The sequence below is a fragment of the Aspergillus lentulus genome, assembly GCF_001445615.1.
Source record: "Aspergillus lentulus DNA, contig: Alt16, strain: IFM 54703, whole genome shotgun sequence".
In the NCBI taxonomy this organism is placed as follows: Eukaryota; Fungi; Ascomycota; class Eurotiomycetes; order Eurotiales; family Aspergillaceae; genus Aspergillus; species Aspergillus lentulus.
Window position 1 is genome coordinate 1224193 of NW_028322113.1, and position 13830 is coordinate 1238022.

A 13830-nucleotide genomic window follows, 5' to 3' on the forward strand; every position below is an offset into this window, starting at 1 on the left:
GATAGATGCAATAATAAATCCGTCAGATATCACTCGCAGTGGTACAGCGCTGGAGCGTATGGCTACAAATGTAGAAAGCCTCAAAGCCGACGGCTCGTCAACAATCATCAATCATTATTAAACGTGAATTCTCGCTGAACAAATGAATCAAGGTCATAATCACCGTCGCAGTGCCGCAAACCGTCGAGTCAACTCATCCAATTCCGGTACCCCCCCAGAACCACCCGCATTCCCGTTCCGCGCCCTGGGAGGCCCCTCAGCCTGCGTCTCGGACTGGGTCTCGCTGCCGGGGACCTTGACACGCGGATTGGGGTTATCTGACCGCGGCCCCGGCGGCGCAACACTGACGGGACTCTTGACCGATTGGAAACCCCGGGGCGGCGTCGCCTTATTCAACTCCGAGGTCTCGGAAGCGCGCCGCGCCTCAGCCATGTTGACCGGCCGGGTCGGCGTGGAGGGGACGGCAGCGTCACCATCGCCATCGCCATCACCAGACTGGTCAGCATCGCCTGGCTGATCGCCGATAAACTCCGGAGGTGCCTCGCCGAGCTCGCTCTCGCCCTGGCTCTGGGCCCGCGCCCCCCACGAGCTCCCATACGCCTTTGCAATTTCCCGGAGATAGCTCTCGACGAGCTCCTGCGCCGGCGGCTTCACGCGCAGCCCCTTGACCAGCCGCTCCGGCACCTTCACGTCAACCAGCTTGTTGTCCTGCGCCAGCGTCATGAACTCCTTGCCCCAGCGCTCGGCGAGCATGCCGCGCAGCATGTTCAGCTCGCGGACGTCGTGCGGGAAGCGCGGCCACGCGTAGAAGATTACAGCGGCGGCTTCGTCGAGCGCCGCGTCGATGTAGCTCGGGGTCTGTTCCTCGTCGTTCTCGTCGGCGGCCTCCTCCGCCTCGGTCTTCCGGCCTCGGGCCGGCGTACTTTCTGAGATATTTGGGGTCTGCTTCTTCGACCCGCCCCCTGCCCAAAGTGAAAACCCCAGGAATGACTTGGATGCTGCGTCGGACGCACCCTGAGCGTGAGCTTGAGGGTGAGAGTGTCCGTGGCCCTGCGCCCCCATCTCCGCTTTCAGGGCTTCCTTGGCGCGACTCCGCGCGCGGGCGCCCTTCTCCCCAAACGCGAGCTGATCGAGGACATTGGCGCGCGCGAGGAGCAGCTCGCAGTATAGCTCGACCATCTCCATGACCTCGACGGCAATGTCGGTTGCGATGACATTCTCGACGCGGATGCGGGCGGAGGACTCGCGGCCTTCGTCGAGGAGGGTGGCGAGCTCGCGGCGCTGGATGACGGACGACGCGGTGTCCTTTTTCTGAAGGAGGCGGAGGCGCGGAATGAGGAGGCGGAGGGTGGAGGTTAGTTTGGTCTTTGATGCTGTGTTAGTGTTTGTATCTTCTCATTCTTGGAGGTGTGGTTGTGGTTGTGGTTGATAGAGTGGGATGTGCGGGGTAGGTCTGAGATACAGTGTCTTTGTTTATAACACAGAGTTCTGGGTTGAAAAGCGTGAGTGTGATTTCTTTGATAAGACTTACTGTTTGTACTGAAGGAGGCATTGCGAGATGAGATATCGCTGATCTGGTTGTGTTGGGCCTGGATGGGCTGATGTCAAGGCTGGAAGAGTCAAGAGTCACTGCCGATAAGTTGATAAGAGACGGCTGCCTCCACTCCTGGATATCTACTCCAAGGCATCCACAAAAAGACATCCATTACCTACTGCAGTTTGATGGACAAGCCATTAATAGACCTCATCATAATGGATCATACACAGAGAGGTATGTTCAAGTCCCGCATTCTGCTCATACATGCATACAGTCGAGATCACTAACGTCGTAAGCTTGACCGGTGATACCGCTCGAATCGGGAGTCTATTTGGCTAACTGGCTATTGCACCTTCGGGCGTTTCTGAAGCTCCAGGGGAGAGAGCATGCTGTTTACAATATCCCGCGAAATCGCGGACCATTTGGTTGCTTTGCCGTTGTGAGTGCAGGACAACCGCAGCGACCCATCGTCCTCAAGGACAATGCAAAGCCACTTCACGCCCGTGACAGCGCCTCAGAAAGTCCAATCGGGGATTATTCCCAATGTCCGATTGTAGACGCAGGAACTAATCAGTTTTCATTGCCTTTGGGCCAATTAGGCTTCACACAGCGCCAGTCTGATAAGACATCAAGGAGATTCAGGTCAGGATGTGGAAATAGAACTCGGCGACGAGTAGAAAGAGACAAGAGTCCACGCCTTCGCCATCTGTCAGAACCCAATACCGCTAGGCCAAAACAGTGTCCAGACAGTGTACTTGTTGGTATCCGATATTGAGCATCCCTGTTGACGACGGAGTTACAGCTTCATCCGTTATCTCCGAGGGTTTTGTCTGTAAGGTGCTTAAGTCCAGGTTCAGCCCCTGCAGTACTGCCTGGATGTCATTGACCTAATTGACTGCAACATCTTCATCATGGCGTCTAGAAAACTCACCTGGCTCATCACCGGTTGCTCCTCCGGTTTTGGTCTCTCACTCACACGCGCCGCCCAGGCGGGCGGCCACAAGGTCATTGCTACCTCCCGCAACCCTTCTCGCACCCCGGAGCTGGTCGCAGAAATTGAAAGCAAAGGGGGCAAATGGGTGCAGCTGGATGTCGACAGCACCCAGAGTGGCGAAGTGATCACGGAGCTCGAAAAAGGCGGCGAGCAGATCGATGTCCTGGTCAACAACGCCGGCTACTCCATCTATGCACCTATCGAGACCGTGACTGAGGAGGAGATGCGCTCGCAGATGGAGACAATGTACTTTGGCCCGCTGCGTCTGATCCGCGCGGTTCTGCCTCATATGCGCCAGCGCCGGTCCGGCGTGATTGTCAACATGAGCAGTGGTGCCTCGCTCGATGGGATTCCCACGATGGGCGTCTATGCAGGTGCTAAGGCTGGTTTGGATGGTATACATTTTCTCCTCGAAATGTTTCCAAGGACCAACAACTAACTGTATAGCTCTCACCAAAATCCTCGCCAAAGAGGTTGCGCCGTTCAGCATCCGCACCCTGACCGTCGTGCTTGGGACATTCAACACCAACATGCCCAACTCAGTCGTCCTAGGCAAGACTCCTCTACCTGAAGACTACAAGGGCACCTTTACCGAGCAGGTCCAAGACCTTCTGGTGAGCGGGAAGATCAAGCCCAACGGTGACAAGGACAAGGCCATGCAGGCCGTGTACCAAGTGGTTGTCGGCGAGGGCGTAGGAGAAGGCCATGAGACGGAGAAATTGCTGCCTTTGGGAAGCGACATGACTCCTCGTCTCAAAGGAGTGCAGGACTATCTCGGCCATGCCCTGGAGGTGTTTGGTTCCGTGACTAACAGCGTCGATGTGGATAAATAGCGTACCGTTAGGATAGGATAATCTATTACTGTCCAGCCCTTGGTGTATAGTGATTTGCTCTCGGTATTCTGCCCCTGACTCTAGCTAGTATGCGGCGGTTAAGAAACATCAAATCAAGTATGCAGGGCGCAGATCCCGAAGAATGAGGTATGATTTCTAAAGAATGACAGCCATCAAGATGTTCTTTAAAATATGACATAATCCTTACACACGTTTGTGACTTTTTACAAGCTCTTCTTGTATACACCCATCGTCAGTCTCCTGGGCTAGAATCTACCTTGGAGAAGAATAACATGGATATATGCAAATGTCACATTGCTCCAGCCTATCATGAACTAGCGAATAATAGACATTATCAAAAATCAGCTATCAGCTCACTATCCAATCTCAGAATGGTATGTTCAAGCCCCATCGTCAATTTCAATCGGCAACAGCATATCAGATCATGCAATACAAATCCCCAAGTCAAAAAGGAAACTGCTGAGGAGCAGAACAGAGCAGACGAGCGAAGAATATATAAAATAATATAGGCAGGTGTCAAAGGTCGTCAATATACAGATAACGTCAGTCGTCAAGAATGGTATAGTATGGTATGGTATGGTTCAATAGAACCAGGGTATCCCGAAGAAACGAAAAAAAGAATTAGAAAGTTCGAGGCACCGAAGAGAGAAGTTGCGAAAATGCTAGTCCACGGCTAAGCTGGAGCTGGTGACAGCAATAGGTAGTAGCAGGAGCTACTACAGGTTGATCATGATCGCCGCGACGGCGCCCATGCCCAGAGTCAGCACGGAGAAGGCAACGTGGGCGGCGCTGCCCTCCTTCTCCTTTTCCTTGGAAGCAGGGGTGGGAGTGGCCGTGGCTTGTGCCGGGCCAGCCGTTTCGGCTGCCATGGCCTCCACTGAGACTGACTGCTCGACGAACACGTGAGGCTTGTACGTGTACGAGAATGCACCGGATTCCGAAGCCTGTCCAGCGCTGGATGCCTTGGCCGATGAGGTGGGGTCGCTGCTGGAGGAGGGGGTGACGGTGGCGCTCGAGCTCGAGTCTGTGTCAGTGGGTTCTGATGAAGATGACGAGGCAGGAGTCGACGTGCTGGAGGATGCTGTGCTGGAGGAGGAGGTTGTGGTGCTCGAGCTGGGTTGGGAGGTCGTGGAGGGTGGCGCGGTTGTGGAGTGGGAATCGCCATTGCCGCTGCCGCTGCCGCCGCCGGACTTTTCGAAGACAACAACGTTGGCCTTTTCCCCCTTGGGGACCGTCACCACACAGAAGGTGGCGCCTCCGGCTCCAACGGCGGTGCTACCGATCATCTCGTTGACCGCGTTCACCGCGGGGTCGATCTTGCATGGAAGGCCGTTGCAACCACCGCCCTCGCACTCGATCTCGACCCCAAAGTCTGGGACGACGTCGCGGAAAGGCGTGGTGGGCTCCAGATAGATGGGGTTCCATCCGATCTTCACGAACGTATTGCCGTCTCCGTCGGTGTTTGCGCCAGCAACATAAGGCGACCAGTTACCCAGGGGGCTGGCAGAAGTACCCCAGACACAAGCGGTCTCGGTGTCATAGCCAGGAGGGTTGATATAGAAGCTGACAACGGTCAATACGGATAAGAGTATCATCGCTGAATGCACTTACTGAGCGGCGGTTTCACACCAGTAGCTGAGGTCAGGCACGGCAAGAGTAGCAACGTCCTGGACCAGCGTGGGAATCAACATGGCCTCGTTTCCAGGCAGCACAGTCTGGCAGATCGCAACATGCTTGCTGCACTTATTCTTCGCGCCCACGGCACCCGTGCCATCCTGGCAATACGGCTTGTCGGGGAACGGCTTCTTGATCTGACCGTCCTTGTCGCAATAGAGACCGCCATTCTAGCACACGCAGCACCGTCAGAATCTTCCCGTCGGCACGGAGCTAGCGACGGAAAAAACTCACCATGGACATGGGGTACGAATACGAGGTCGCTTCGGGGTCCCACTGCATCGACACCTGGCCGGGGGGACAAGCGTACGGGCAGTAATTGCCAGGCTCGCAGGACTGATCGGGGCTCATCGCCCATCCGGCGTTCTTCATGTTCGGAGTCACAGCGACTAAACCGGCATCGGTGGGGAACTGGCACTTCCCTCCTCTCTTCTCCAATGGCGCTCCAACTTCAGCAACGGAGTGGACGGCGCCGTGGTCATGTCTCAAATGGTGCAGATGCGCATGCTTGGATGCCTTGACGCTGGCGACGAACCACAGCAGCGCAGATGCGCCGGAAACCATGTCGAATCTCATCCTGACGACTGTTGTTCCTGTATCTCTCCCTTATCAAAATGATGTTGCGGATTTCGAAGTCGAAGTGAAGTCGAACTCCACACTCCGGAAACGAAAGACTAGGGTCAGTAAAATCGCAAATATAACGAGCGACTACTCCGAAGAGTGAAAAGGAAGGGAACCACCACCGAATAAGGAGAGAGAGGGGATGGATGGATAGAGAAAGGAGGAAAACGGGGGAATGAACGCGAGTAAGGAAAAGGGACCAGCCCCAAGTCCAACACGAGCACTACTGTGGACTAGGCTATTAGCCCATTTTCGCGCCGACTCCAGACCCCATGAGTCGGAATTGACTCTGTTGGCGCTACGCTAGCACTCGTCAGCAACGAATGAATCGTGGTACGCCCCATATATGAAGCAACGGACTTCCTGATTGGGATAATATGGAGGCTATTTGAAGTCTATGCCTATTCAGGTTGACTGGGCCGATTCTACGTGCCAATCACAAGCTGTTGTGCCCCGGTGGTTCATGCCCCACTAGACCGAGTGGGGTTAGGCGAGGGAGCTTAGTACATTGCTAGTGGCCAATCAGAACCAATGCGTCCCTGAAGCTACAGGGTCTGTCCCTGAGCGTGATCCTGTCCTGATCCCACGAACGCTGCTGCTTTCATTCACCATCGTTGTATGGAGTACTCCGTAGATACCCCGGTTACTACAGAGTACAGCTATTTATTTAACCGTACCTTAGTCGCTCCCACATCTGTATACCACACAGCTTGATCAATTGAATCACTGCGCTGTGTACTCTTCTTTCCATCATCACCTCTGGCAGAGATTAGTCTACAAGAATTAAGGATTTTCCTTTCTGCAGGGCCTAGACTTGTCAAGCTCAGTGATCAGCAGGTATACTGACAGTTTTACTAACAGGCACCATTAAACTTAGTGGACATTATTCAAGTTTTTCTTTGTAACCGGACTCTACTTCAGCTGCGGTTTGCGAAAAGGGGGCCAATCAGATGGTAGGATTCTGGGGCACGAACTATCTACTCCCCGAGTTTTCAATTGATCTGACATGTCTCCGTGGTCAAGGCGGTTTGGCCTTCCGCCCTAACTAAATACTATGTGAAAAGAACACCTCGGACGAGCATTCTCGAGCTCTTTAGAAAGTAGTGGTTGCTGATTTGCTCGTGTCTGGTGGTATATTCCAGGTGAGTTGCATCCCAGATAGTGTGCTACAGCACGCCAAGGAGGCCATGGAGCGATGGAACAGCTTCCGGAGCTAAGCACGGATACATGATAATGTAGAGTGAGTATCACTCCCCAGTCTGTCCCTCAATCTCCTTCCATCCATCAAACGCCACCGTATCATCCCCCGCCCCGCTTCTCCATCCCCATGCAACACAGTAGTGCCGCGCGAGCAACTGCCACTCCTCAACCTCATCCAGCATCTCCAATCCAGCAACCCGCTCCTTCTCCGCCTCACTCACCCACCGCTCCCAGATGAAATCAATGTCCGCCGCCGCTTGTCCGCTATCAAGCCCGTGCTCCCGTAACCGTCTCCGTTGAGCCTCTAGCGACGCATACTCGTGCAATGTCTGCAGCTGGATCCCGCGCGTCGCGAGGTTGGCAACCATCGTTCGTCCAAAGGCGTCGTCTGGTCGGATGGGCTCGTAGATAATTAAACCCAATGGCACACTCGCCGGGAAAAGGACCTTAGTAAAGTATTCGACGACATCGGTCGCATCGCGGGGTGAGAGGTATACAAGGCAGCATTCTGAGATGAGTAACGTGGGGAGTGTTGGGTCGACACCCTGTAGCGGACAGGGTGGTTGATCCTTCTCCGTCGGATTGGGTGATGATGGGCTTCGCGACGTGGTTGCTGACGATGATGCTGCTAGTGTTCGGAGATCAACAGGATGGAGGTGGTATGTCGGCGAGTGCAATGCGTCGCCGGAGTCGGAGATGGATACATTTTCGGCACTCCCAATTCCCAGTGTCCGTTGTAAGAGAGGTGCCGCGCGGATGAACTTGATCTTCGCGGCAGTGTTGGCGGAGAAGTCAATCTCGTGATAGATCAGGTCTGGACTTGAGGCCAACGTGCGAGAGGAAAGCAACCGGAAGATGCGCGTGTCAGATCCTGCGCCTAGTGAGATGATCTGCTTTTTCGTCTTTGAAGGGCCATCCAAGAATCGCGCAACGAGTCGGTCGATGGCAGTGGTGCGGACGTAGGTGCCTGTTGTACGGCTTCAGGTTAGGTCTGCAGAAAGGTACAATGACTGCATTGTAGAAGAGTTTACCTCTGTTAATTATGGGGAGCCTTCTTGTTTCTGACCCCGGAGGCGTCAATGCCCTCGCAAAAGGATCATCGAGATACCCAATTTCCACCGCGCTCAACCGGGAGACGCTGGCGTCATTGTCTGTCCCTTGTACGACACGGTCCTGGGCTGCTATTCCCCGTGACCCATGTCTCTCTTCGCCTGGTGTGCCTGTGCCAAATCCTCCACGGCCTCTAAGACGCCCTCGACCTCCACCGCGTCGGAGTGTGTTCAGATTGGGTATCTGAGAAGCCGACATGTCGGAGAGATCTTTACGACGCGAATGGGGAAGCTGTGGGCGGTGATGATGATATTGGCGGGGTTGTTCGGTCCCCGCCACACTGGGTTGGATCCACCATCCACTGGACCGTCGACGAAAGTTACTAGTTGACTGTTTCGAGGATTGATTTGAGACTGGCAGAATTAATGGAGGAGTCAAGGGCAGAATATCTATCCATGCAATGTTTTATTTATACCAATCATCCCTTCGATCGTCACCTGTCTATATCCCCGCGCGACGCCGTCTATGCTATGTAAGAACCCACGATCCTATCTATACATATACAAAGTTGTTGCGGCACAGAGGGCAGGTACTTTGGTTGCTGCTCTTGAACCAGCGGAAGAGACACACCGAGTGGAAGGTGTTCTTGCAAGTGGCGCATCTCTTATTCGGCGTCTGCATGTCCGTCGAGATCACCGAGTAACAGATGGCACATTCGCTCTGGCCCTTCAAGGCGCCCTGCACGTTCCTGCGGAAGGCCATCAGTCCGTCCACAAGATTGCCGTTGGAGAACATGATCACACCCTGAATGGTGAGCAGCCAGCTCTTCCACTTCCTCTCGTCGACCAGCACTCGGCTCCGCCCCACGACGAGGGCAGGCTGCAATGGATATGCTGGAGGAAGGGAGATCGACAGCGCAACCGGAGGTGACTCTTCATCAACAGGGATGCTCGCGATGATCTCCGCGGTCTTGGGAGAAATCTTCACTGAAAGCGCACGCTCTTCGTTTGGATCCTGCGTGGCCATCCACTCGTCCACCCCTTTGAGAGAGTCTTCGATGATCAAAGGCGAGATCTCAAATAGTCGTCAGTAACGCCATTTCAAGGCAAAGTATATCACAAAGAAGACTTACAAATCTCTCCGTCCACGCCTCAACAGGCCCTTTTATGCGCTTCTTTGCGTCTAGCCACCAGTTCTTCGTCATATTGCCAAGGTGCTTCAAGCACAGAAAGTATAAGTGAACCAAAAGCCATTGGATCTCTTTCTCTTGAGTCTCGGATTGATCAGGTTCAAAGGAGCGAATGTCAAACTTCGAAGCATCCACCAGTTTGTTGTGGGACTGCTGAAGGAAGTCAAACATGAACTCTAACAATGGACCAAGGCTATCGTTGTCCTTGATGCTGGCAACATATTGCTCCTGAAGCGGGAGAGACTATTGTATGAGAATTAGCAACGGCCTGGTTGTGTACTCGAAAGCGTGTGGACACATACCGCGTTGACAAAGTGGTCAAATACGACTTTCCAGCTCAGCAAATAAGATCTTATACTGGTCCAGATCTTGTCATCGCCATCCGCAAGAGTGATCGATTCCATCGTGGGGGCTTCAAGTAGCAAAGACATGAGCTCATCAGGAAGCCTGACCACAGACTTGGATAATGCCACATCAAATGAGACTTGCTCTTGCACTGATGGGATATAACGGTGCAGGAGCGTAAAAGCTGCACGTTGGATAACTCGACTCTCAGCTGTCAAGAGATGGAACATCCTACTCGCGTCTTCGAGGCTCTCGACAGGCATCAACTTAATCAAGCGGCATAGCACTTCAACGGTAACATCCCGGGGCTGATGGAAAGCTATGGTGTAGTCTTCTCAAAGTCAGTCCGTTGCACATCTCAATGTGAAGGATGCATTCTAGCTCACCGAATTTTGTAAGTGTTGAGACTAAGCCGTTGAAAAGGACCGTCTTGCGTTCTGACCAGGCGTCTTTGACATCATCATTGCTGTCTTCTTCAGCAACGATTGACCTCAGGCTTGCGAAAAGTCTGAAGGAAGCAAGAAGTAGGGGGAGAGCTTCATCGCCCCCGCTAGTCTCGCGCCAAACTGTGCTGAGAGCTTCCATGCAATCTTCCCAATGCGATCCATAGATCTCATTCAGGCAAGGAAGGACAGAGGTCAGGGTATGCAGGATCTCGGCTTTAATATTGAGCGGCAAGTCCTCGGACTGGAGACATTGTATGAGATGCTTGACAAGGAAGACTAGACGCTGAGTCGGAATGGTTGACGCCACGTTTGTTTCCCCCGCAAGAAGAAGATTAAGCAAAGACAGTTTTCGGAGACCTTGACACGCATCAGTAGAGTCACCAAGGGATGATCCTAGTAGCAACCTACCTTCCTTCTTCTCATCTTGAGGCTTCAAGCCCGTAGAGTCTGCAACCAGCTCATTGCACAGCCGGTTGCCGGTCGGATTTCCTAAGATGGATTCCCGTAAGACTGCGACCCAGGATGCCGATCGGATCGCATTCGCGCTTCGCACTTCCCTGCAGATTTTGGTGATATCCTCTGTGGATTTACTCTTGTTAGCGGAGTCGATGCTGTTCATCAGCCTGACAAAGGCTTCCCCAATTCGGTAGTCCGTCGGAGAGGTATTGTTTAAAGCTTCGAGTTTGTTCTGCCAGAAGGACAGGATCGTCGAGGCGATTGTCGCATCTCTTTCAGATGGACGGCCGTCTGAGCGCGTCCACTGGTTTATCAATTTGCGGCCATCGTAAACAATCTCCAAGTATTCTTCTCGTTGGTCTGAGTGCGTTAATCCAGTAATACCGTTGCAATTTTCAATGCTCAAATCGTCATCAATCAGCTGTACAGCCAAGGGTATGTAGTGAAACAGTGTCTCCTGCTCCCCTGCCGACAAATTGCCCGTTATATCGAACGATGAAAGAACACGAATGGTGAAGTATGCGAGTCGGAACGCGGACGAACAACCACTGGAATCACGGGGAATAGTGCGGTACTGCTCCTTAAGTGTATCTGATACCTCAGGGTTTACTAGATAAACAGTCCCGCCAAGCGGACTTGTGATAGCTGTCGATGGGCGAGGAGGAAGCTCCAGGAACGGTCGCAAGGCTGACTCCCACGTTTGATGAGAGGGCAAGATGTCTTTAGCGATGGAACGGGCCTCCGGGTCAGCGGCACGAAGTAAGTCTTCTGCTATGCTTAGCAGAGATCCAATCCTTGAAAGATGTTAGTTTAACTGGATATCCTTTTATCCTCAGCTCAGAACTTACGAAAGTGATTCCTCATTGACGTGATCGAAATTGTACTGCAAGATCTCAAAGCTCGACTTGGCGCTCGTCTCACCGACCCCCATCTCTTTGAATTTTGTTAGCACTGACTCTGCGAGACTGGTCACTTCCTCGTCAGAAGTTTCTGCCAGAAACAGAAGCTTTCCAGCTAATTTTGATCCGTGGGCTCCGGCCTGAAATTTGCTGAGCGCATCCGGGACAGATTTTGCAATCTGAGACAGCCCATGTAGCGCTTCAAAAACCTTCGTTGGCTCAGACAATGAATCAACAATAGACAAGAAAATCGAGTCTGTTAGTTCGCCGTGTGATGTCTGGTTCAGAAGTGCCGCGATCACGATTGGCCAGTGGAATCGGCTACCTCTGCAAGCTTGGTCCAAAGCCCGTTTGATCAATGAGTCAAGACCTGTTTTGTCATGCACTTCTTTGAAGTCGAGAGTTGAAAGTAGCTTCTGGACAGCATGTGTATTTGATTGCTCCGGTTCGGATTCCGCCACTCGTTCTACCACTTTCTCAAAGCTAGAGCCGAATCCGTCCCAAGAACGACAGGACAAGATGACTGATATGAGTCGGTCAGCCGATGGCGAGGACAACAATTCGGGAGCATCATTCTGAACAAAATCCGCCAACTCTCGAGATTGCTGTGCAATATCTGCAGCGTTGCGGATCATCTCTTCAACGACCGCTGCAGCAGCATATGGCTTCCCATTCCGAGAGCGCAATACTTGCAAGCAATTGTCCAGAAGTGGCAAGTTTGTCTTGCCAATAATGCTGGACACGGAAGCTTTCGCCTCGGTATCGGCTACACTTGCAAGCACTGAAGCCTCCAGAGCAAAGAGTCGTCCAGCTTGCGCACATACAGCATCTTGTGACGATCTGAACTCCTTTGACTGCTCTGGAGCGGATAGTTTGACGGTTTCGAGCAGACCATCGGCTAGTTCGGTCCACAGCCGCTGGAGTTCGCTATCATACTGGCTTTTAGCTAACGCGACAGAATACTCTGTGCAGAGAGCTACAGCATTCTGATTCGGGAGCGTCCATTGCGGCGCATTTTGTTCGGCTCTCACGTGTTGAATGACTAAAGGAGATAGCCTTGTGCGCAAAAAAGTGTCCCTATCGCTCTCGGGCAGTGAACTCGCTAGCCAAACGCCTGTCTCAATGTAAGACTTCCAACCCACAGCTTGATTTTGCCGCGGCTCTTCTCTTGAGTTCAATCCAAGTTGAAACGCCTCCGTCAACAAAGTTGCACTCGATAGCCCAATCATGCCGTCAGTAGATGCCTGCGGATCAGTTTTCGCCAGCACTTCCGCAGGTATAATTTGCAGTAGTTGGCAAAGATTTGACCAGAAGGAGCCCACGCCTCCCTGAGAGCCTTTCTGAATGTATTGAAGGAGCCTCTTGGAAGACGTAGTCTTTCCGGAGTAATCTTCCGTCCACAATTGTGGTCGTGCTGAAGTTACTTCCAGCAAAGATTCAGAGAGATCGGAGGCTGAACCCAATTGATTGATGGACAAGGATTTGCCAATCAGAGCTGCACTGATGATCCTCCAATCCAGCTCCTCGGGTTCTTTTGCTACAGCAGATCTAAGCAAGACATAGACGGACTTGCGAACAAATGGATCGTCATGAAAGCAGAGGGACCACATCGATTTGCTATTCAGTAGATTCTCCACTGTTGTCAGATCCTTTCGGATATCTTCGTGAGTCGAATTAGCTGAATAAAGTCAGCACGGGTGAACGATTTTGGGAAATAATACACACACACACCTATGACTCGATTCAATAGCAGGAGAGCTGTTCCTACTACTCGAGCATACTTTGCCTCCGCATCATCAGGCTTCACTGTCCTTTCATCACTCAGTGTTTGAGGAGTTTGTTGCAGAATAACATCATCTACAAAGTCGAGAATTGCGCTCTGGTAGACTTTCCATACTCCGTTTCTTTTCTCTTCGGTTGTGAACACCTGCATGAACGACTCTAGGGCAGCTCGATGCACGGGTCGGTCATTATCGTAGAATCCTGCAAGCCATGCCCCAATTACCTTTGGCAAATATGGGGCTATCCTTTTGCCAACAACACAGGCAATGGATCCTTGAGCTGAATGAGCCGTCTGCCTCACTCTACGGGAAATGTCAATCGAGGCCCGTGGATATATTTTGATCTGCGAATTACAATCAACATCAAATTTCTGTCTGCAAGATAAGCTTGTACCATACCCAAGCATCCAAGAACCCGTCGTCAAGAGTGGCACCACGACTTTCGACTGTCGATACATAATCTTTAATCTCATCTAATGCTTTTATTCTCGTAACTTCATCCTTCTTCAGGAAGTTCTTAAAAGAAATGGCCAGCTTCGCATCCGCGATCCGCGACAGATCTGGTGGCGCGGTCACATATGTGAGAGAGGAAGGGGCTCTTCCTGCACTCGCGAAGGAACTGGAAAATCCACCAAAAGATCCATATGTACTGGCAGCAGCACGGCTGCTGGAGGCCTGCGATTTGAACTTTTTGCTCATAGTAATGTGGGGTAGTGGAGTAATAAAACAGCGCGAGGAATGAAAAAGGAGAGTGGAATAAGGGATAAATGAGTGAATGGACGAG

The 13830-nt window shown here is 52.3% G+C and overlaps 4 protein-coding genes across 4 annotated transcripts; 1 reads left to right on the top strand and 3 right to left on the bottom strand.

Moving 5' to 3' along the window:
• Window positions 1-159: 159 nt before the first annotated feature.
• On the bottom strand, window positions 160-1552 carry ALT_7876 (IST1 family protein; the record flags this gene model as incomplete). The annotated part of the gene is made up of 2 exons (XM_033561042.1): window positions 160-1365; window positions 1532-1552. The coding sequence occupies 2 exons, from the start codon at window positions 1550-1552 to the stop codon at window positions 160-162; spliced, it is 1227 nt and encodes a 408-aa protein (XP_033416933.1).
• Window positions 1553-2448: 896 nt separating this feature from the next.
• ALT_7877 (SDR family oxidoreductase) lies at window positions 2449-3364 on the top strand (the record flags this gene model as incomplete). Its single annotated transcript, XM_033561041.1, has 2 exons — window positions 2449-2926; window positions 2979-3364. 2 exons carry the CDS (start codon window positions 2449-2451, stop codon window positions 3362-3364), a joined length of 864 nt encoding a protein of 287 aa, XP_033416932.1.
• Window positions 3365-4101: 737 nt separating this feature from the next.
• On the bottom strand, window positions 4102-5635 carry ALT_7878 (SUN domain-containing protein; the record flags this gene model as incomplete). The annotated part of the gene is made up of 3 exons (XM_033561040.2): window positions 4102-4948; window positions 4997-5229; window positions 5294-5635. 3 exons carry the CDS (start codon window positions 5633-5635, stop codon window positions 4102-4104), a joined length of 1422 nt encoding a protein of 473 aa, XP_033416931.2.
• A 1292-nt stretch (window positions 5636-6927) lies between these two features.
• On the bottom strand, window positions 6928-13745 carry ALT_7879 (uncharacterized protein; the record flags this gene model as incomplete). Its single annotated transcript, XM_033561038.2, has 10 exons — window positions 6928-7847; window positions 7912-8173; window positions 8561-9004; window positions 9063-9362; window positions 9422-9795; window positions 9851-10267; window positions 10319-11160; window positions 11215-12943; window positions 12997-13390; window positions 13446-13745. The coding sequence occupies 10 exons, from the start codon at window positions 13743-13745 to the stop codon at window positions 6928-6930; spliced, it is 5982 nt and encodes a 1993-aa protein (XP_033416929.2).
• Between the last annotated feature and the right edge of the window lie 85 nt (window positions 13746-13830).